This window comes from Oncorhynchus kisutch, linkage group LG25 (assembly GCF_002021735.2).
Source record: "Oncorhynchus kisutch isolate 150728-3 linkage group LG25, Okis_V2, whole genome shotgun sequence".
Classification (NCBI taxonomy): Eukaryota; Metazoa; Chordata; class Actinopteri; order Salmoniformes; family Salmonidae; genus Oncorhynchus; species Oncorhynchus kisutch.
The window spans coordinates 1,598,128-1,622,588 of NC_034198.2; the positions used below are offsets into that span (position 1 = coordinate 1,598,128).

The following is a 24,461-nucleotide window of genomic DNA, read 5'->3' on the forward strand; positions in this document are numbered from 1 at the left end:
ACTGCTGGGTCTGGCCAGGGAGAGCTCCTGATTGACATGTGTACTATAGCCCTATACAAGACAACTGCTGGGTCTGGCCAGGGAGAGCTCCTGATTGACATGTGTACTATAGCCGTATACAAGACAACTGCTGGGACTGCCCAGAGAGAGATCCTGATTGACATGTGTACTATAGCCCTATACAAGACAACTGCTGGGTCTGGCCAGGGAGAGCTCCTGATTGACATGTGTACTATAGCCGTATACAAGACAACTGCTGGGTCTGGCCAGGGAGAGCTCCTGATTGACATGTGTACTATAGCCCTATACAAGACAACTGCTGGGTCTGGCCAGGGAGAGCTCCTGATTGACATGTGTACTATAGCCCTATACAAGACAACTGCTGGGTCTGGCCAGGGAGAGCTCCTGATTGACATGTGTACTATAGCCCTATACAAGACAACTGCTGGGTCTGGCCAGGGAGAGCTCCTGATTGACATGTGTACTATAGCCCTATACAAGACAACTGCTGGGACTGCCCAGAGAGAGCTCCTGATTGACATGTGTACTATAGCCGTATATAAGACAACTGCTGGGTCTGGCCAGGGAGAGCTCCTGATTGACATGTGTACTATAGCCCTATACAAGACAACTGCTGGGTCTGGCCAGGGAGAGCTCCTGATTGACATGTGTACTATAGCCCTACACAAGACAACTGCTGGGTCTGGCCAGGGAGAGCTCCTGATTGACATGTGTACTATAGCCGTATATAAGACAACTGCTGGGTCTGGCCAGGGAGAGCTCCTGATTGACATGTGTACTATAGCCCTATACAAGACAACTGCTGGGTCTGGCCAGGGAGAGCTCCTGATTGACATGTGTACTATAGCCGTATACAAGACAACTGCTGGGTCTGGCCAGGGAGAGCTCCTGATTGACATGTGTACTATAGCCCTACACAAGACAACTGCTGGGACTGGCCAGGGAGAGCTCCTGATTGACATGTGTACTATAGCCCTACACAAGACAACTGCTGGGTCTGGCCAGGGAGAGCTCCTGATTGACATGTGTACTATAGCCCTATACAAGACAACTGCTGGGTCTGGCCAGGGAGAGCTCCTGATTGACATGTGTACTATAGCCGTATACAAGACAACTGCTGGGTCTGGCCAGGGAGAGCTCCTGATTGACATGTGTACTATAGCCCTATACAAGACAACTGCTGGGTCTGGCCAGGGAGAGCTCCTGATTGACATGTGTACTATAGCTGTATACAAGACAACTGCTGGGACTGCCCAGAGAGAGATCCTGATTGACATGTGTACTATAGCCCTATACAAGACAACTGCTGGGTCTGGCCAGGGAGAGCTCCTGATTGACATGTGTACTATAGCCGTATACAAGACAACTGCTGGGTCTGGCCAGGGAGAGCTCCTGATTGACATGTGTACTATAGCCCTATACAAGACAACTGCTGGGTCTGGCCAGGGAGAGCTCCTGATTGACATGTGTACTATAGCCCTATACAAGACAACTGCTGGGTCTGGCCAGGGAGAGCTCCTGATTGACATGTGTACTATAGCCCTATACAAGACAACTGCTGGGTCTGGCCAGGGAGAGCTCCTGATTGACATGTGTACTATAGCCCTATACAAGACAACTGCTGGGTCTGGCCAGGGAGAGCTCCTGATTGACATGTGTACTATAGCCGTCTATAATACAACTGCTGGGTCTGGCCAGGGAGAGCTCCTGATTGACATGTGTACTATAGCCGTATATAAGACAACTGCTGGGTCTGGCCAGGGAGAGCTCCTGATTGACATGTGTACTATAGCCGTATATAAGACAACTGCTGGGACTGCCCAGAGAGCTCCTGATTGACATGTGTACTATAGCCGTATATAAGACAACTGCTGGGTCTGGCCAGGGAGAGCTCCTGATTGACATGTGTACTATAGCCGTATATAAGACAACTGCTGGGACTGCCCAGAGAGCTCCTGATTGACATGTGTACTATAGCCGTATATAAGACAACTGCTGGGACTGGTCAGGGAGAGCTCCTGATTGACATGTGTACTATAGCCGTATACAAGACAACTGCTGGGTCTGGCCAGGGAGAGCTCCTGATTGACATGTGTACTATAGCCGTATACAAGACAACTGCTGGGTCTGGCCAGGGAGAGCTCCTGATTGACATGTGTACTATAGCCGTATACAAGACAACTGCTGGGTCTGGCCAGGGAGAGCTCCTGATTGACATGTGTACTATGGCCGTATACAAGACAACTGCTGGGTCTGGCCAGGGAGAGCTCCTGATTGACATGTGTACTATGGCCCTATACAAGACAACTGCTGGGTCTGGCCAGGGAGAGCTCCTGATTGACATGTGTACTATGGCCGTATACAAGACAACTGCTGGGTCTGGCCAGGGAGAGCTCCTGATTGACATGTGTACTATGGCCGTATACAAGACAACTGCTGGGTCTGGCCAGGGAGAGCTCCTGATTGACATGTGTACTATGGCCGTATACAAGACAACTGCTGGGTCTGGCCAGGGAGAGCTCCTGATTGACATGTGTACTATGGCCGTATACAAGACAACTGCTGGGTCTGGCCAGGGAGAGCTCCTGATTGACATGTGTACTATGGCCCTATACAAGACAACTGCTGGGTCTGGCCAGGGAGAGCTCCTGATTGACATGTGTACTATGGCCCTATACAAGACAACTGCTGGGTCTGGCCAGGGAGAGCTCCTGATTGACATGTGTACTATAGCCGTATACAAGACAACTGCTGGGTCTGGCCAGGGAGAGCTCCTGATTGACATGTGTACTATGGCCGTATACAAGACAACTGCTGGGTCTGGCCAGGGAGAGCTCCTGATTGACATGTGTACTATGGCCGTATACAAGACAACTGCTGGGTCTGGCCAGGGAGAGCTCCTGATTGACATGTGTACTATGGCCGTATACAAGACAACTGCTGGGTCTGGCCAGGGAGAGCTCCTGATTGACATGTGTACTATAGCCGTATACAAGACAACTGCTGGGTCTGACCAGGGAGAGCTCCTGATTGACATGTGTACTATGGCCCTATACAAGACAACTGCTGGGTCTGGCCAGGGAGAGCTCCTGATTGACATGTGTACTATGGCCGTATACAAGACAACTGCTGGGTCTGGCCAGGGAGAGCTCCTGATTGACATGTGTACTATGGCCCTATACAAGACAACTGCTGGGTCTGGCCAGGGAGAGCTCCTGATTGACATGTGTACTATGGCCCTATACAAGACAACTGCTGGGTCTGGCCAGGGAGAGCTCCTGATTGACATGTGTACTATAGCCGTATACAAGACAACTGCTGGGTCTGGCCAGGGAGAGCTCCTGATTGACATGTGTACTATAGCCGTATACAAGACAACTGCTGGGTCTGGCCAGGGAGAGCTCCTGATTGACATGTGTACTATAGCCGTATACAAGACAACTGCTGGGTCTGGCCAGGGAGAGCTCCTGATTGACATGTGTACTATGGCCGTATACAAGACAACTGCTGGGTCTGGCCAGGGAGAGCTCCTGATTGACATGTGTACTATGGCCCTATACAAGACAACTGCTGGGTCTGGCCAGGGAGAGCTCCTGATTGACATGTGTACTATGGCCGTATACAAGACAACTGCTGGGTCTGGCCAGGGAGAGCTCCTGATTGACATGTGTACTATGGCCGTATACAAGACAACTGCTGGGTCTGGCCAGGGAGAGCTCCTGATTGACATGTGTACTATGGCCGTATACAAGACAACTGCTGGGTCTGGCCAGGGAGAGCTCCTGATTGACATGTGTACTATGGCCGTATACAAGACAACTGCTGGGTCTGGCCAGGGAGAGCTCCTGATTGACATGTGTACTATGGCCCTATACAAGACAACTGCTGGGTCTGGCCAGGGAGAGCTCCTGATTGACATGTGTACTATGGCCCTATACAAGACAACTGCTGGGTCTGGCCAGGGAGAGCTCCTGATTGACATGTGTACTATAGCCGTATACAAGACAACTGCTGGGTCTGGCCAGGGAGAGCTCCTGATTGACATGTGTACTATGGCCGTATACAAGACAACTGCTGGGTCTGGCCAGGGAGAGCTCCTGATTGACATGTGTACTATGGCCGTATACAAGACAACTGCTGGGTCTGGCCAGGGAGAGCTCCTGATTGACATGTGTACTATGGCCGTATACAAGACAACTGCTGGGTCTGGCCAGGGAGAGCTCCTGATTGACATGTGTACTATAGCCGTATACAAGACAACTGCTGGGTCTGACCAGGGAGAGCTCCTGATTGACATGTGTACTATGGCCCTATACAAGACAACTGCTGGGTCTGGCCAGGGAGAGCTCCTGATTGACATGTGTACTATGGCCGTATACAAGACAACTGCTGGGTCTGGCCAGGGAGAGCTCCTGATTGACATGTGTACTATGGCCCTATACAAGACAACTGCTGGGTCTGGCCAGGGAGAGCTCCTGATTGACATGTGTACTATGGCCCTATACAAGACAACTGCTGGGTCTGGCCAGGGAGAGCTCCTGATTGACATGTGTACTATGGCCGTATACAAGACAACTGCTGGGTCTGGCCAGGGAGAGCTCCTGATTGACATGTGTACTATGGCCGTATACAAGACAACTGCTGGGTCTGGCCAGGGAGAGCTCCTGATTGACATGTGTACTATAGCCGTATACAAGACAACTGCTGGGTCTGACCAGGGAGAGCTCCTGATTGACATGTGTACTATGGCCCTATACAAGACAACTGCTGGGTCTGGCCAGGGAGAGCTCCTGATTGACATGTGTACTATGGCCGTATACAAGACAACTGCTGGGTCTGGCCAGGGAGAGCTCCTGATTGACATGTGTACTATGGCCCTATACAAGACAACTGCTGGGTCTGGCCAGGGAGAGCTCCTGATTGACATGTGTACTATGGCCCTATACAAGACAACTGCTGGGTCTGGCCAGGGAGAGCTCCTGATTGACATGTGTACTATGGCCGTATACAAGACAACTGCTGGGTCTGGCCAGGGAGAGCTCCTGATTGACATGTGTACTATAGCCGTATACAAGACAACTGCTGGGTCTGGCCAGGGAGAGCTCCTGATTGACATGTGTACTATGGCCGTATACAAGACAACTGCTGGGTCTGGCCAGGGAGAGCTCCTGATTGACATGTGTACTATGGCCGTATACAAGACAACTGCTGGGTCTGGCCAGGGAGAGCTCCTGATTGACATGTGTACTATGGCCGTATACAAGACAACTGCTGGGTCTGGCCAGGGAGAGCTCCTGATTGACATGTGTACTATGGCCGTATACAAGACAACTGCTGGGTCTGGCCAGGGAGAGCTCCTGATTGACATGTGTACTATGGCCGTATACAAGACAACTGCTGGGTCTGGCCAGGGAGAGCTCCTGATTGACATGTGTACTATGGCCGTATACAAGACAACTGCTGGGTCTGGCCAGGGAGAGCTCCTGATTGACATGTGTACTATGGCCGTATACAAGACAACTGCTGGGTCTGGCCAGGGAGAGCTCCTGATTGACATGTGTACTATGGCCCTATACAAGACAACTGCTGGGTCTGGCCAGGGAGAGCTCCTGATTGACATGTGTACTATGGCCCTATACAAGACAACTGCTGGGTCTGGCCAGGGAGAGCTCCTGATTGACATGTGTACTATGGCCGTATACAAGACAACTGCTGGGTCTGGCCAGGGAGAGCTCCTGATTGACATGTGTACTATAGCCGTATACAAGACAACTGCTGGGTCTGGCCAGGGAGAGCTCCTGATTGACATGTGTACTATGGCCGTATACAAGACAACTGCTGGGTCTGGCCAGGGAGAGCTCCTGATTGACATGTGTACTATGGCCGTATACAAGACAACTGCTGGGTCTGGCCAGGGAGAGCTCCTGATTGACATGTGTACTATAGCCGTATACAAGACAACTGCTGGGTCTGGCCAGGGAGAGCTCCTGATTGACATGTGTACTATAGCCGTATACAAGACAACTGCTGGGTCTGACCAGGGAGAGCTCCTGATTGACATGTGTACTATGGCCCTATACAAGACAACTGCTGGGTCTGGCCAGGGAGAGCTCCTGATTGACATGTGTACTATGGCCGTATACAAGACAACTGCTGGGTCTGGCCAGGGAGAGCTCCTGATTGACATGTGTACTATGGCCCTATACAAGACAACTGCTGGGTCTGGCCAGGGAGAGCTCCTGATTGACATGTGTACTATGGCCCTATACAAGACAACTGCTGGGTCTGGCCAGGGAGAGCTCCTGATTGACATGTGTACTATGGTGCAATAGAGGGACAATAGATGGAGGGACAATAGAGCCCTGAGTACCAGGCCATTAAGACCTGATGGAGGGACAATAGAGCCCTGAGTACGAGCCCATTCGCGACCTGATGGAGAGAGAATAGAGCCCTGAGTACGAGCCCATTCGCGATCTGATGGAGGGACAATAGAGCCCTGAGTACGAGGCCATTCGCGACCTGATGAGAGAGAATAGAGCCCTGAGTACGAGGCCATTCGCGACCTGATGGAGGGACAATAGAGCCCTGAGTACGAGGCGATTCGCGACCTGATGGAGAGAGAATAGAGCCCTGAGTACGAGGCCATTCGCGACCTGATGGAGGGACAATAGAGCCCTGAGTACGAGGCCATTCGCGACCTGATGGAGGGACAATAGAGCCCTGAGTACGAGGCCATTCGCGACCTGATGGAGGGACAATAGAGCCCTGAGTACGAGGCCATTCGCGACCTGTTGGAGGGACAATAGAGCCCTGAGTACGAGGCCATTCACGACCTGATGGAGGGACAATAGAGCCCTGAGTACGAGGCCATTCACGACCTGATGGAGGGACAATAGAGCCCTGAGTACGAGGCCATTCACGACCTGATGGAGGGACAATAGAGCCCTGAGTACGAGGCCATTCGCGACCTGATGGAGGGACAATAGAGCCCTGAGTATGAGGCCATTCGCGACCTGATGGAGGGACAATAGAGCCCTGAGTACGAGGCCATTCGCGACCTGTTGGAGGGACAATAGAGCCCTGAGTACGAGGCCATTCGCGACCTGATGGAGGGACAATAGAGCCCTGAGTACGAGGCCATTAGGACCTGATGGAGGGACAATAGAGCCCTGAGTACGAGGCCATTCACGACCTGATGGAGGGACAATAGAGCCCTGAGTACGAGGCCATTCACGACCTGATGGAGGGACAATAGAGCCCTGAGTACGAGGCCATTCACGACCTGATGGAGGGACAATAGAGCCCTGAGTACGAGGCCATTCGCGACCTGATGGAGGGACAATAGAGCCCTGAGTATGAGGCCATTCGCGACCTGATGGAGGGACAATAGAGCCCTGAGTACGAGGCCATTCGCGACCTGTTGGAGGGACAATAGAGCCCTGAGTACGAGGCCATTCGCGACCTGATGGAGGGACAATAGAGCCCTGAGTACGAGGCCATTAGGACCTGATGGAGGGACAATAGAGCCCTGAGTACGAGGCCATTCACGACCTGATGGAGGGACAATAGAGCCCTGAGTACGAGGCCATTCGCGACCTGATGGTCAGGCACTATCAACGCATGTCCAGAGTGCATAAAAGGAAATTAACATGACTCAACGGTCACATGGAATTTGACTGCGGTCATGACTTATGACTGCCGGTTTGGCGGTAATATGGTCACAGCCCTAGGTAAGGCCCTCTTTTCAGGGTGTGTACTCGTACATCAAGCTTACTTACGACAATTGTCTAGGCAATTGTGAAGAAAGTTGAGCCAAGTTGAACACAGAACGCCGTTGCCCAGGCCCTTCTTGTTAAATGAATCATAGTATCTTTCTTCAAACAAAGCCCACACCAGCACACTAGTGGATAAACAAAACAGTGTTAGCCCTAGTCTCTGCTGAAAGTGGGTGAAACAAGACTGGAGAGGTGAAACTAGGCAGGGCACATTCTTCAAACTCCACATGATTACAATGTACTGGGACAGAAAGGACATCCCATGCATTGGGCTTCTCATATGTAGTGTTTGTGCGTGAGTGTGCTTAGGGGTATAAGGCCAAATGATCTCAATGCCTATTGCTTGTGATGAGTTCAAAGTATGGAAGCATGGCAAAGTAGCTCCACTCTACTCAGATTCATTTAAATCAAGGCATTACTAGTTGCTATGCAGATTTCTTCTACCATGACCAAATCCGAGCTCAATCAATAGAGGCAAGAATCTAGCTACATTAAAGATATGCAAGGATTTTCCTCCGATTTCCCAATGGTCATCATTGCTTGTAATATGCAATAAGTCATTCATACACAGGCTCACACACATATTTTATATAATATTAAGTTCAGTAGTGAATGAATGGTCTCCAGACGGAATTGGCTATTGCTCCTGTCAATTTGGATAGAGTCTTATATTTGCAATTATTGTAACAGGCATTCAGCAGTTTTTTTGTAAAACGCCCACTGATATTTGATTAGGTTTTTATTGCAGAGTGTAAACTATAGGGGGCGAATTGTCAGAAATTGGGAAGCAGGGGTGAAAGTGGGAGGGTAGAGCGAGACTATATAAACTATACTCAAGTGGGAGAGAGACAACATAGCTAGACTGTTGTTTTACTATTCAACTCAATAGTACTGTTTTTAATTTTGTAAAGCAGCTTTGTGTTTCTTAACCAGGCAAAGGATAGCTAAATAGTAGGCTGGTGACTGGTTACGGGGAAGCAAGAGTCGCTTGTTCAATGAGTATGATCGGAGGCGGAGCCAGAACAGAGCGGAGCCTGCCCGTCTGCCCACATTTATCGCTTGCTTCCCCCACAGCTCACCAGACTGCACTGCGCTGCGTACCTAGTGCTGTTAATATTCTGTTCATAGCCTAGGTCATCCATATCGCTCTGACCAAACGCCACGCCCACTAGCATTTCTTCTCTACAATGAGTCTGGTTTGCTTTCCTCCCCAGCAGAATGCTATAGAACGCAGAATGTTGTAGAACGCCAACACATTTTGACCATTCTAATTGTTCCCAGAAACCGATGGGTGGGCCAGATCCGGCCTTCATGAATCATGAATCACGTCATTGGCTTTGATACTCCAATTGGTTCGAGACGATTGAATCGCCGATTAATTTGTTTTGTACAACGGACCTCTTTTTGACACCAGCAGTTTCAGACAATAGAACAGTGGAATTAAATTCAAGATGAGTTGTCAGGCAACTACAGGTTTTCTATTGGGGAGAATGTGATCAGGCTATACTATTCCATAAGTCTGAAAACCCAGTACAAAGAGAATGTGATCAGGCTATACTATTCCATAAGTCTGAAAACCCGGTACAAAGAGAATGTGATCAGGCTATACTATTCCATAAGTCTGAAAACCCGGTACAAAGAGAATGTGATCAGGCTATACTATTCCATAAGTCTGAAAACCCGGTACAAAGAGAATGTGATCAGGCTATACTATTCCACAAGTCTGAAAACCCAGTACAAAGAGAATGTGATCAGGCTATACTATTCCATAAGTCTAAAAACCCAGTACAAAGTATTCCATCTCTCAACCTCAATGAGGTGAGATTTCTATGACAACAATACGGTTTCCATTACAATCCATTTTCAACAACATGGTGCATCCATTTGTCAATGTAGAATTATTTTCTAGATGTTGATGTCACAAGTAGACAGGCTCACACACAAACACACCACTCATTGCAGAAGGGTGAGTAAGGTTTCTCTATCAATTCACATGCAATAGTACATCATAGTACAATGTCTCATTAAACAATGCTTTGTTTTAGTATGTCCCAATTCTCTTTTGAATATAACTCCCTTGCCTTGTGTCCTTTCATTCATGTTTGCTGGTAAACTAAAAAACAGGTTTCAATCCAAAGCAAAGAAAGGATGGGTTGAGGTTATGTAAGAGAATTGTGACGCAACCATGGGGTATTTCTCAAGAATCTGAAGTTTCTTCCTCGTCTCCTTTTCTTCTTCTTCATTTATGTGAAATGACTGGGTACATGTAGGGAACAGAATACTGGTGGCATCCAGCATTTAAAAAAAGAAGGCACTATACATTGTTGAGAGCAGGGTTGGAGTCAATGTCATTCATTCCAGTGAAATCAGGAAGTTAACTGAAATTACAATGAAATAAAATAAAATATTCCTCATTTAAAATTGTAGTTTTAAAACCGTAATTTGAACGACTATTTATCTGCCAAATGCATTGCATTAAAATGGAATTGACCTGATAGCACTTATTGGCCTTGTTCCAAAAAACAATAACTTCTACCCCTTAGACACCTATGTAGATCTGAAATAGTCAGATTGGTTCAAGCAATGTGGTAGTACCTCTACATTTCCCTCAAGTGGAAATTTTGCCATATTGCTTACACTTATCCAATTCTTTCAGATCTGCCCATGGCGGTATGGGCTTCTGGACGGGACTGTGGTCTCTCTCTCAGGCTTTAAATCTGCTCTGTTTGTGTGTAGTCACCTGAGTTTCTCCAGGCACTCCAGCACGTGTCTCTGGATGCTCTCGTCCTTCTCGTACATTTCCAGGAGAGAAATGGCATCATCGTGGTTCTGACAGTAGATCTTGTACACCTCCTCGAGCTCTACCTTAAAGTCCAGGAACACTTTTCCTGGGAAATGCAACAGAGCAATACCACTGTCATTCTATTGTTCCTCATTTATCAATTCTTAAAAGTTCATATTTTTTCAACCAAATCTAAATGTTTTATGTAAATAGCATGTTATAGAAGAGTCACTTGGTTTTGAGAAACTTACCCCAACCAGCAATATAGTCCCTCATGCTCATTCTGCACTACCAGGGCACGGCTAAAACATGAACAAAGGCTCCAATAACACCAACACTCTCAGTATAGTGATGCAGGTCTTTAGATGTTTTACACATGACATTGTGTAATTCTAAACTTTTTCCGCAATGTTATATTCCATTTTGTTGGACTCGAGTGATACTTTACCATGTGTGCATGCGTTGGTTACACAGAGAAGTATCGCTCGAGTCCAACACAATGGAATATACTGCACTGCAGAATGAGCATAAGTAAGTTTCTCAAAACCAAGTGAAATCGCCAAAAACATGTCTGGACTCTTCTATAACATGCCATTTACATCAAACATAGAGATTTGGTAAAAAAAATATGAACCTATCCTTTAAAGAAAGTAATAGAAAACTGGTTTGGGACTTTTGTCTAGATTATTTCTTTAAGTCTACCATGTCCCACCAAACCGCATCTCCCAAAGTCAAGTGTGTGATGGCCATAGTGGGAGGAAGCCTGGCTGACGTGACCCACGAGGTACACAGCGAGGGAGGGCTGTGACACACTGGTCTGGAAAGGAGTCCATTTGTTGGTGCAATATTCGCCTTGAAATTGAGAGATTTTTAATTGGTTCTCTCAAATATTATTTTTCCCTGAGGGATTGAGACCTCTCATTGTTGTTGAGAATACAACAGTTGTCATGGAAGGGAGCAGCGCTCGGGGGCTGTGTGTGGCTGTACATGTGGCTGTTTGAGTGAGGAACAACCAACCAGTTAAAGCACATATTATTATCGATGTGCCAAAACAGCCCAGAGGACTTTGAGTTGGGTCTCAGTCAGACTTAGTGGGAGGCACATCTTTCAAGTTTTTCTAATCATTAAGTCATTACATTTTCAAATAAAAACAGTCTAGGGTTGGCATTACCAATGGAGTCAGTGTCCTGGAGGGTCTTGAAGAGACGACGCGAGAGGTCGATCACAGAGTTGATGTTGCCAAAGAGACCGTCATAGTCAATGTTCTGCACCTTTAGGATGAGCAGAGGTACAGAAATATTTACTCAACTTTTTAAATCTTTATTTTACATGGACAATGCACATGAATCAACAACTCTGCAATAAGTATTTGTTTTTATATGTTGTCTCTGGGCAGTTGGGTAAACATTTTCGAATTACAATATAGTGTGTGCGTAGGTGCGTGTGTATATATAAGTTAGATGTGCAATACATAAGCTCTGTAAATAATGTCTATAATAGTGGCAAATGTCTTCTTCATTTGGGTGTAATATTTATTGTTATGAAGATGACCATTAAAATCCATAAAGAATGATAGAGGCCGCAATGTTGCATCTGTCCCATTATGGCATCTGTGAACGCACAGACAGCACCATTGAGGCATGTCCATTTTGAAGTAGTCAATTGTCTTCTTCTACTAGTTCTAGTAGTGTGTGTACCTGTTTGCGTTGGAGAGGTTGGATAATCTCCTTGACACACATCTGCAGGTCCTTGATATAGTCCTTCTCTGTCTGCAGCAGCTCTTCTATGACCTTTGACCTTTTCTCCAGCATCCTCTGCTCGGGGTCCTCGATGGCCACCACTGCAGAGACCGGGGCTGACTCCAGGCACTTGGGCTGAGTCGACAGGAGGGTCATCTCTGAAAGAGAAAAGGGAGAAAATAGAGAGGGGGGAAAGAGAGAAAGAGATTTCATAGTTAGTGAATGGAATTGAATGTTAAAGTTAGCATGTCAACAAGCATACTTGCCGTGAACGTTAAACACCTGAGGAGCAGTGGAGAAAAATACAATTAATTCCACTCTTCTGATTAGGCATTTCTACTACCTGGTTATAAACAACTTTGGAACAAGACCCATTATCTTTAGACATGTCAGGCTAGACTTTCATCTAGATCTCTGGTGTCAATGGCTGGTCTCTGTGGTGTATGGGAACGGACGGAGAGCCCGTTTCACGCACTGCTGAGCCTTCTGAATGGGCTCTGGACTGGAGTGGACTCAGCTCTTTGTCAATGGCACAATAGACTATGACAGCAGCTAGTGAGATATAGGCCTCAGTGGGACAGCGGAGAGACGAGGGATGGGAAGGAGGACAGTTTTGAGAACGGAGAGGAGAAAAGAGGACTGTGGGGATAGAGGGAGAAAGAAAGTCAGGAATTAACGGGTGGGAAAGGAAGGGATGTGGGAATGGAAACTATCGAGAGGACAAAGAGTGGGTGGAAGCATAGATAGAGAGATGAGAGTGACGAACATAAGGAAGAGGAGGGACATGGATAAAGGAAAGAGGGAGATGGAGGAAGAAAGGCATAAGGGATTAATAATACATCTGGGAATATGGAAAGCATAAACAAAGATATACAATTAAGCAAAAAGGAGAGAGTGAAGTATGGATGGGACAGAGGGAAACTGGGAATTTAAGAGTGGGGGGAGCATGGACAGAGTGTTGATACCAAAAGTATAATATATTATCAGATTAGGGTCATTCGGTGTGTGTGTGTCTATTAAAATATAATTACAGTCATTATAGTTGGCCATGTATGGATGTTAAATTGTACTTTATGGGTTTTTCACTGGCTGTCCACTGGTTTAAAAAACAATGATTGATAGGCAGCTTAAACTTCTTGAATTCAACCATTATTGGGTTCAATCAAATACACATTTAGATATGTGAACAGCTATCCACAACAACCACAATCCGTAAGGCACAAATAGCTAAATGAGAGAGCAGCAGTGTGATTCACCTCAATATGCTATGCAGATATCAATAATAAGTGATATCCATATCACCGTAGACTACACCACTACTGTCATCCTTACCTCCAAGCGTTTATTCAAGTTGGATCATCTTTGGTTGCTGACAGCAGTCACACCATTGGATGACATAGCCTGGACTGTAGCCTATAAAAACCTATTCCTGCTCTTTTCCCGCCATCCATCAACCACATTGGGTGTGTCATCAGTGGTCAACTTGTGGTCAACCATGCTGAGGTAGGGCTGGGCGATATGAAAATATATATCGTGTGACGATAGAAAAACGTCTATCGTTTCATATTATGCTCTATTGTTTATTTTGTTGTGTTGCAAATCACACTCTTTACGACAATATTTTTCGTTAATTGGATGACGCTTTGTGTTCTTCCACACGACACGTGTGGAAGAACACAAAGCGTCATCCAATTAACGAAAAATATTGTCGTAAAGAGTGTCATCTCGGTACCTATCTCGGTACCTAATGGCAGTCAGGCTACCTCTGGCGAGCACATGGAGGGCTGTGCGGCCCCCCAAAGAAATGCCACCCCACACCATGCCTGACCCACCATCAAACCGGTCATGCTGGAGGATGTTTCAGGCAGCAGAACGTTCTCCATGGCGTCTCCAGACTCTGTCACATGTGCTCAGTGTGAACCTGCTTTCATCTGTGAAGAGCACAGGGCACCAGTGGCGAATTTGCTAATCTTGGTGTTCTCTGGTAAAATGCCAAACGTCCTGCACGGTTTTGGGCTGTAAGCACAACCCCCACCTGTGGACGTCGGGCCCTCATACCACCCTCATGGAGTCTGTTTCTGACCGTTTGAGCAGACACATGCACATTTGTGGCCTGCTGGAGGTCATTTAGCAGGGCTCTGGCAGTGCTCCTCCTGCTCCTCCTTGCACAACGGCGGAGGTAGCGGTCCTGCTGCTGGTTTGTTGCCCTCATACGGCCTCCTGATGTACTGGCCTGTCTCCTGGTAGCGCATCCATGCTCTGGACACTACGCTGACAGACACAGCAAACCTTCTTGCCACAGCTCGCATTGATGTGCCATCCTGGATGAGCTGCACTACCTGAGCCACTTGTGTGGGTTGTAGACTCCGTCTCATGCTACCACTAGAGTGAAAGCACCGCCAGCATTCAAAAGTGACCAAAACATGAGCCAGGAAGCATAGGAACTGAGAAGTGGTCTGTGGTCACCACATTTCCTATAATTGCCTGTGGTCTTGCTAATTGCCTATAATTTACACCTGTTGTCTATTCCATTTGCACAACAGCATGTGAAATTTATTGTCAATCAGTGTTGCTTCTTAAGTGGACATTTTGATTTCACAGAAGTGTGATTGACTTGGAGTTACATGGTGTTGTTTAAGTGTTCCCTTTATTTTTTGACCAGTGTATATACACAGAGTACCAGTAAAAAGATTGGACACAACTACTCATTCAAGCGGTTTTCCTTCACTCTGCGGTCCAACTTTTCCCAATCCATCTAAACTGGGTTGAGGTCGGGTGATTGTGGAGGCCAGGTCATCTGATGCAGCACTCCATCATTCTCCTTCTTGGTTAAATAGGCCTTACACAGCCTGGAGGTGTGTTGAGTCATTGTCTGGTTGAAAAACAAATAACAGTCCCACTAAGAAGTGGAAACCAGATGGGATGGCGTATTGGCGCAGAATTCTGTGGTAGCCATGCTGTTTAAGTATGCCTTGAATTCTAAATAAATCACAGACTGTCACCAGCAAAGCACAGCCACACTTCCTCCTCCATGGTTCACAGTGGGAACCACACATGCGGAGATCATCCGTTGACCTATTCTGCGTCTCACAAAGACACGGCGGTTGGAACCAAAAATCTCAAATTTGGACTCCAGACCAAAGGACAGATTTCCACCTGTATAACATCCATTGCTCAAGTTTTTTAGGCCCAAGCAAGTCTCATCTTCTTATTGGTGTCCTTCAATAGAGGTTTATTTTCAGCAATTCGACCATGAAGGACTGATTCACGCAGTCTTCTCTGAACATGTGTCTGTTACTTGAACTCTGTGAAGCATTTATTTGGGCTGCAATTTCTGAGGCTGGTAACTCTAATGAACTTATCCTCTGCAGCAGAGGTAACTCTGGGTCTTCCTTTCCTGTGGCGGTCTTCATGAGAGCCAGTTTCATCATAGTGCTTGATGGTTTTTGCGACTGCACTTGAAGAAACTTTCAAAGTTCTTAATATTTTATGTATTGACTGACCACGTCTTAAAGTAATGAAGGACTGTTATTTCTCCTTGATTATTTGAGCTGTTCTTGACATAATATTGACTTGGTATTTTACAAAATAGGGCTATCTTCTGTATACCACCCCTAACTTGACACAACACAACTGATTGGTTTAAACGCATTAAGAAGGAAATAAATTCAACCAATTAACAAGGCACACCTGTCTAGATTGAGAAACAGACGCCTCACAAGTCCTCAACTGGCAGCTTCATTAAATAGTACCCACAAAACACCAATCTCAACAGTGAAGAGGCGACTCTGGGATGCTGGCCTTCTAGGCAGAGTTCCTCTGTCCAGTGTCTGTGTTCTTTTGCCCATCTTAATATTTTATTTTTATTGGCCATATGGCTTTTTCTTTGCAACTCTGCCTAGAAGGCCAGCATCCCGGGGTTGCCTCTTCACTGTTGACATCGAGACTGGTGTTTTGCGGGTACTATTTAATGAAGCTGCCAGTGGAGGACTTCTGAGGCATCTGTTTCTAAAACTAAACACAAATGTACTTGTCCTCTTGCTCAATTGTGCACCGGGCCTCACACTCCTCTTTCTATTCTGGTTGGCCAGGTTTGCGCTGTTCTGTGAAAGCAGTAGTACACAGCGTTGTACGAGATCTTCAGTTTCTTGGCAATTTCTCGCATGGAATAGCCTTCATATTTCAGAACAAGAATAGACTGATGAGTTTTAGAAGAAAGTCTTTGTTTCTGGCCATTTTTAGCCTGTAATCGAACCCAAAAATGCTGATGCTCCAGATACTTAACTAGTGTAAAGAAGGACAGTTTTATTGCTTCTTTAAATCAGCACAACAGTTTTCAGCTGTGCTAACATAATTGCAAAAGGGTTTTCTAATGATCAATTAGCCTTTTAAAATTATAAACTTGGATTAGCTAACACAACATGCCATTGGAGTACAGGAGTGATGGTTGCTGATAATGGGCCTCTATCTACATAGGCGTACATTCCATAAAAATCTGCTGTTTCCAGCTACAGCAGTCATTTACAACATTAACAATGTCTACATTGTATTTCTGATCAATTTGATGTTATTTTAATGGACAAAAAAATGGCTTTTCTTTCAAAAACAAGGACAGCTTGTTGTGACCTCAAACTTTGAACGGTTGCGCACATACACAGACATCATTACATATTGATAATTATTTATTTCATTGCACCTTTACTTAACCAGGTAGGCTAGTCGAGGACAAGTTCTCATTTACAACTGCGACCTGGCCAAGATAAAGCAAAGCAGTTCGACAGGTACAACAACAGAGTTACACATGGAGTAAAACAAACATACAGTCAATAATACAGTAGAAAAAGTATATATACAGTGTGTGTAAATGAGGTAGGATAAGGGAGTTAAGGCAATAAATAGGCCATGGTGGCGAAGTAATTACAATATACCAATAGAATTAGATATAGCAATTAAACACTGGTGTGATAGATCTGCAGAAGATGAATGGGCAAATAGAGATACTGGGGTGCAAAGGAGCAAGATAAATAAATACAGTATGGGGATGAGGTAGTTGGATGGGCTATTACAGATGGGTTATGTACAGGTTCAGTGATCTGTGAGCTGCTCTGACAGCTGGTACTTAAAGCTAGTGAGGGAGATATGAGTCTCCAGCTTCAGTGATTTTTACAGTTCGTTCCAGTCATTGGCAGCAGAGAACTGGAAGGAAAGGCGGCCAAAGGAGGAATTGGATTTGGGGGTGACCAGTGAGATATACCTGCTGGAGTGTGCGCTACGGGCGGGTGCTGCTATGGTGGCCAGTGAGCTGAGATAAGGCGGGGCTTTACCTAGCAGAGACTTGTAGATCTGGAGCCAGTGGGTTTGGCGACGAGTATACAGCGAGGGCCAGCCAACGAGAGCGTACAGGTCGCAGTGGTGGGTAGTGTATGGGGCTTTGGTGACAAAACGGATGTCACTGTGATAAACTGCATCCAGATTGTTGAGTAGAGTGTGGGAGGCTATTTTGTAAATTACATCACCAAAATCGAGCATCGGTAGGATGTTCAGTTTAACGAGGGTATGTTTGGCAGCATGAGTGAAGGATGCTTTGTTGCGAAATAGGAAGCTGATTCTAGATTTCATTTTGGATTGGAGATGCTTAATGTGAGTCTGGAAGGAGAGTTTACAGTCTAACCAGACACCTAGGTATTTGTAGTTGTCCATATATTCTGAGTCAGAAGCGTCCAGAGTGGTGATGCTGGACGGGCGGACGGGTGCGGGCAACAATTGGTTGAAGAGCATGCATTTTGTTTTACTTGCATTTAAGAGCAGTTGGAGGCCACGGAAGGAGAATTGTATGGCATTGAAGCTCGTCTGGAGGTTAGTTAACACAGTGTCCAAAGAAGCGCCAGAAGTATACAGAATGGTGTCGTCTGCGTAGAGGTGGATCAGAGAATCACCAGCAGCAAGATCGACGTCATTGATGGACAGAGAAGAGAGTCGACCCAAGAATTTAACCCTGTGGCACCCCCATAGAGACTGCCAGAGGTCCGGAAAACAGGCCCTCCGATTTGACACACTGAACTCTATCTAAGAAGTAGTTGGTAAACCAGGCGAGGCAGTCATTTGAGAAACCAAGGATGTTGAGCCTGCCGATAAGAATGCAGTGATTGAGAGTCGAAAGCCTTGGCCAGGTCGATGAAGATGGCTGCACAGTATTGTCTTTTATTGATGGCGGTTATGATATTGTTCAGGACCTTGAGTTCGGCTGAGGTGCACCTGTGACCAGCTAAGAAACCAGATTGCATAGCGGGGAAGGTACGGTGGGATTCGAAATGGTCAGTGATCTGTTTGTCAACTTGGCTTTCGAAGACTTTAGAAAGGCAGGGCAGGATGGATATCGGTCTTGAGCAGTTTGGGTCTAGAGTGTCACCCCCTTTGAAGAGGGGGATGATCGCAGCAGCTTTCCAATCTTTGGGGATCTCAGACGATACGAAAGAGAGGTTGAACAGGCTAATAATAGGGGTTGCAACAATTTCGGCAGATCATTTTAGAAAGAGAGGGTCCATATTGTCTATCCCGGCTGATTTGTAGGGGTTCAGATTTTGCAGCTCTTTCAGAATATCAGCAATCTGGATTTGGGTGAAGGATAAATGAGAGAGGCTTGGGCGAGATGCTGTGGAGGGGGGAGGGTTGACCAGGGATTCTCTACTGGCGGTCAATATCCTTGCAGGATACCTGGGCCAGGTCGATTAGAAAGGCCTGCTCGCTGAAGTGTTTTAGGGAGCGTTTGACAGTGATGAGGGGTGCTCTCCCTCTCTCCCTCTGTCTCTCTCTCCCCCCCTGTGTCTCTCTCTCTCTCCCTCCCTGTGTCTTTTCTTTCTTTCTCTCTCACTCTCTGTGTTTCTCCCTCTCTCTCCGTGTATCTCTCCCTGTGTCTTTTGTTTCTTTCTTCCTCTCTCTCTCTGTGTCTCTCTCTTTGTGTCCCGGTATCTGTCTCTCTTTATCTCTCACCATGTCTCCCTCTCTCCTCACTCTGTCTCTCTTTCCCTCGCTCTGTGTCTGTCTTTCTGTGTGTCTCTCTCTGTATCTCTCTCTGTCTTTCTTTCTCTCCCTTGCTCTCCGTCTTTCTCTCTGTGTGTCTCTGTCTCTTTCAGTCTCTTTCTTTGTGTCTCGGTCTCCCTGTGTCTCTCTCCCTGTGTCTCGGTCTCCCTCTGTCTTGGTCTCCATCAGTCTCTCGCTCTGCCTTTTCTTTCTTTCTTTCTCTCTCACTTTCTTTGAGTGCGTCCCTCTCTCTCTCTCTTTGGGTCCCAGTATCTGTCTCTTTCTCATTCTTTCTCTCTCCATGTCTCACTTGCTCAGTGTTTCTCTATGTGTCTCTTTCCCTCACTCTCCCTCTGCGTCTCCGTCTCTGTGTCGCCGTCTCCGTGTCTCCGTCTCTGTCTTTCTGCCTCTTTTTTCTCGGTCTCTCTCGCTATCTGTCTCATGGATCTAGTAGAGCTCCCAGTGCATCTGGTGTTGCTCCTGGTAAGGGTATGTGCTTTCATCTGTGTCTGACAATACTGGCCCACTGAGTCAGTGGCTAAGATAGTCGGGGTGAGGACAACAGAAAGTCAGGTGCAAGGGCTGTGGTTCTTCTGGCTGCTTATCTTCGGATGCAAGAGGTGGCAGGGAGGCTCAGGTAACGACTACCTGCCAGGCAATACAAATAATATAAAATATACACCCATGTCATGACAGTCCTGGTCAGATCAGAATGGGTCAGATCAGACTGGTGTGGGATGACAGTAACCAGGTCTCTCGCTCTCTCCCAGAGGGTGGAGGGGGCTTCTGGATGGTCAACAGTTTACACCCTGTTGTAAATTACAGGAGAAGGAAACTTTCTTTCCTCTTCCAGTACTTAACCCAAGGAATGTTCTTTGTTAACAGACTTTTTCCTGACGAAAGTAACACGTTCAAAAATGTGAATAGCGGAACAATATTTTTAACAATGTGGGGAAAGGTCAATGGGGAGCTATAGAACACTAATGTCATATGGGTTTTCATTTTGTGATGTTGTTAAAAAAAATTGTAAAGATGAAATACTGTAACTTGTTACTTTATCTGTCAAGCTTCCATCCAATACGCTGTGCTTGTTAAGATATTAATCATTTTAGGAGTCATAACAGATACTGTGCAAAGGATATGACTGCAAGTTAAGTTACCACGCCCCGAGTGAGGACAGAGAGCGTGTCAGACTGACGGAACTGTCCCCTTTTGCCTAGAGTGCATAAAGGCTTGGGAGAGAAATCAATCTTCAGACCAGAACATTGCCAGGTTGCAGCTGTGCGTGTAAAGTGGTCAGAATCCTGATCCCTGAATAATCGACACGAGGTGTAGGCGAGAAGCTCATTTCCCATACAGTCACTGGTACGGCTAATTAGCTGTCCTAAGTCAGATACAGAAAAGTGAATCTAAGAGGGACCATCCTACGACTCTTCAAACCATCCCATCCTACTACGAGTCTCAAATCACCATATTCTCCCACCACCCTCACCAATGGGAACCCAGAGTGAACAACAATAGAAGAGACTTGTCCGGACCCTTTCGGACAATCAGAGCCTTATAAGCGTGCAGCTGAAAGGCCAACCCACATCCTTCCTAAGATGGCCTGGTTCCGACAGAGAAACGGCATTCACACATAAATACATTCATCATTTCATAATGGGCGGCGGTTCGTGTGCAAAGTATATTATTAATGTGAGAATAGTTGTCAAATGTATCCATGACAAGTGTCTCTTTCTCTCCCCCCCCCCTCTGTTGTAACAAGTCATCATATTGTGTTAATACGATGGAAACAGGTCCCTAACGGAATAAGTTTCTAGTCAATAATCTATACCGTGTGTGTGTTAATCCTGTGTTATTATTAAGTTAGCTAGTAAATAAATAAACCAATTTGTGTAGTACTGAATCATGAGTAAGGCTGGGGTTTTTGCAGATGCATGAGGTTACGACTGTTCAGAACTATGATATGACAAGAGATTATGATTAATATGTTGGCTGTTTTATGGATGTTATAGGTAAAGACCTTTTAGAGTTTAATTCGGGAGATGGTAACTCTTTAACGTGATGCCCCAAATTCCTAATGAGTTAATTGTTACATGATTCATTTAAAAATGGGTAACAATTAAACATAGTTAGTGGATTAAATAAATAACATTCATCAGATTAATGGTCACAACACCCAATATGCACAGATGTTCCCACTTCCAGCTCAAAACAATTCAATCATTGTCAGGAGCTCTTTGAGAAACTTACAGGAAAGTGCATTCAATCAAAGTAGTTGAGACAACAACATATTGTGAGCAAGTGAAAGTCCTCAAACTAGCTGCTATCTGCAGAATCAGTGCTAGAAAAGGAAACATGGAAAGGGGCTGCGAAACAAACAAAGGACGGTGACAGGGCAGGGAATAAACTTTTCACCCATATGACATCCCATTAATATTATTGCCTTGTAGCCCAGTTTGATTTAGAGGACGGTGACAGGGCAGGGGAATAAACTTTTCACCCATATGACATCCCATTAATATTATTGCCTTGTAGCCCAGTTTGATTTAGAGGACGGTGACAGGGCAGGGAATAAACTTTTCACCCATATGACATCCCATTAATATTATTGCCTTGTAGCCCAGTTTGATTTAGAGGACGGTGACAGGGCAGGGAATAAACTTTTCACCCATATGACATCCCATTAATATTATTGCCTTGTAGCCCAGTTTGATTTAGAGGACGGTGACAGGGCAGGGAATAAACTTTTCACCCATATGACATCCCATTAATATTATTGCCTTGTAGCCCAGTTTGATTTAGAGGACGGTGACAGGGCAGGGAATAAACTTTTCACCCATATGACATCCCATTAATATTATTGCCTTGTAGCCCAGTTTGATTTAGAGGACGGTGACAGGGCAGGGAATAAACTTTTCACCCATATGACATCCCATTAATATTATTGCCTTGTAGCCCAGTTTGATTTAGAGGACGGTGACAGGGCAGGGAATAAACTTTTCACCCATATGACATCCCATTAATATTATTGCCTTGTAGCCCAGTTTGATTTAGAGGACGGTGACAGGGCAGGGAATAAACTTTTCACCCATATGACATCCCATTAATATTATTGCCTTGTAGCCCAGTTTGATTTAGAGGACGGTGACAGGGCAGGGAATAAACTTTTCACCCATATGACATCCCATTAATATTATTGCCTTGTAGCCCAGTTTGATTTAGAGGACGGTGACAGGGCAGGGAATAAACTTTTCACCCATATGACATCCCATTAATATTATTGCCTTGTAGCCCAGTTTGATTTAGAGGACGGTGACAGGGCAGGGAATAAACTTTTCACCCATATGACATCCCATTAATATTATTGCCTTGTAGCCCAGTTTGATTTAGAGGACGGTGACAGGGCAGGGAATAAACTTTTCACCCATATGACATCCCATTAATATTATTGCCTTGTAGCCCAGTTTGATTTAGAGGACGGTGACAGGGCAGGGAATAAACTTTTCACCCATATGACATCCCATTAATATTATTGCCTTGTAGCCCAGTTTGATTTAGAGGACGGTGACAGGGCAGGGAATAAACTTTTCACCCATATGACATCCCATTAATATTATTGCCTTGTAGCCCAGTTTGATTTAGAGGACGGTGACAGGGCAGGGAATAAACTTTTCACCCATATGACATCCCATTAATATTATTGCCTTGTAGCCCAGTTTGATTTAGAGGACGGTGACAGGGCAGGGAATAAACTTTTCACCCATATGACATCCCATTAATATTATTGCCTTGTAGCCCAGTTTGATTTAGAGGACGGTGACAGGGCAGGGAATAAACTTTTCACCCATATGACATCCCATTAATATTATTGCCTTGTAGCCCAGTTTGATTTAGAGGACGGTGACAGGGCAGGGAATAAACTTTTCACCCATATGACATCCCATTAATATTATTGCCTTGTAGCCCAGTTTGATTTAGAGGACGGTGACAGGGCAGGGAATAAACTTTTCACCCATATGACATCCCATTAATATTATTGCCTTGTAGCCCAGTTTGATTTAGAGGACGGTGACAGGGCAGGGAATAAACTTTTCACCCATATGACATCCCATTAATATTATTGCCTTGTAGCCCAGTTTGATTTAGAGGACGGTGACAGGGCAGGGAATAAACTTTTCACCCATATGACATCCCATTAATATTATTGCCTTGTAGCCCAGTTTGATTTAGAGGACGGTGACAGGGCAGGGAATAAACTTTTCACCCATATGACATCCCATTAATATTATTGCCTTGTAGCCCAGTTTGATTTAGAGGACGGTGACAGGGCAGGGAATAAACTTTTCACCCATATGACATCCCATTAATATTATTGCCTTGTAGCCCAGTTTGATTTAGAGGACGGTGACAGGGCAGGGAATAAACTTTTCACCCATATGACATCCCATTAATATTATTGCCTTGTAGCCCAGTTTGATTTAGAGGACGGTGACAGGGCAGGGAATAAACTTTTCACCCATATGACATCCCATTAATATTATTGCCTTGTAGCCCAGTTTGATTTAGAGGACGGTGACAGGGCAGGGAATAAACTTTTCACCCATATGACATCCCATTAATATTATTGCCTTGTAGCCCAGTTTGATTTAGAGGACGGTGACAGGGCAGGGAATAAACTTTTCACCCATATGACATCCCATTAATATTATTGCCTTGTAGCCCAGTTTGATTTAGAGGACGGTGACAGGGCAGGGAATAAACTTTTCACCCATATGACATCCCATTAATATTATTGCCTTGTAGCCCAGTTTGATTTAGAGGACGGTGACAGGGCAGGGAATAAACTTTTCACCCATATGACATCCCATTAATATTATTGCCTTGTAGCCCAGTTTGATTTAGAGGACGGTGACAGGGCAGGGAATAAACTTTTCACCCATATGACATCCCATTAATATTATTGCCTTGTAGCCCAGTTTGATTTAGAGGACGGTGACAGGGCAGGGAATAAACTTTTCACCCATATGACATCCCATTAATATTATTGCCTTGTAGCCCAGTTTGATTTAGAGGACGGTGACAGGGCAGGGAATAAACTTTTCACCCATATGACATCCCATT

The 24,461-nt window shown here is 45.8% G+C and overlaps 1 protein-coding gene across 2 annotated transcripts in view; it reads right to left on the reverse strand.

The window, feature by feature from the left end:
- dnmbp (dynamin binding protein) overlaps positions 1-24,461 on the reverse strand; it is a 148,984-nt gene that overhangs the window by 26,887 nt on the left and 97,636 nt on the right. For both annotated transcript variants that reach the window (XM_031804725.1, XM_031804726.1), the window contains 3 exons: positions 12,276-12,475; positions 11,750-11,849; positions 10,537-10,684 (listed from right to left, as the gene is read on the reverse strand). In XM_031804725.1, the coding sequence (XP_031660585.1) occupies positions 10,537-10,684; positions 11,750-11,849; positions 12,276-12,475 (448 nt within the window). The remainder of the gene's footprint in view (positions 1-10,536; positions 10,685-11,749; positions 11,850-12,275; positions 12,476-24,461) is intronic.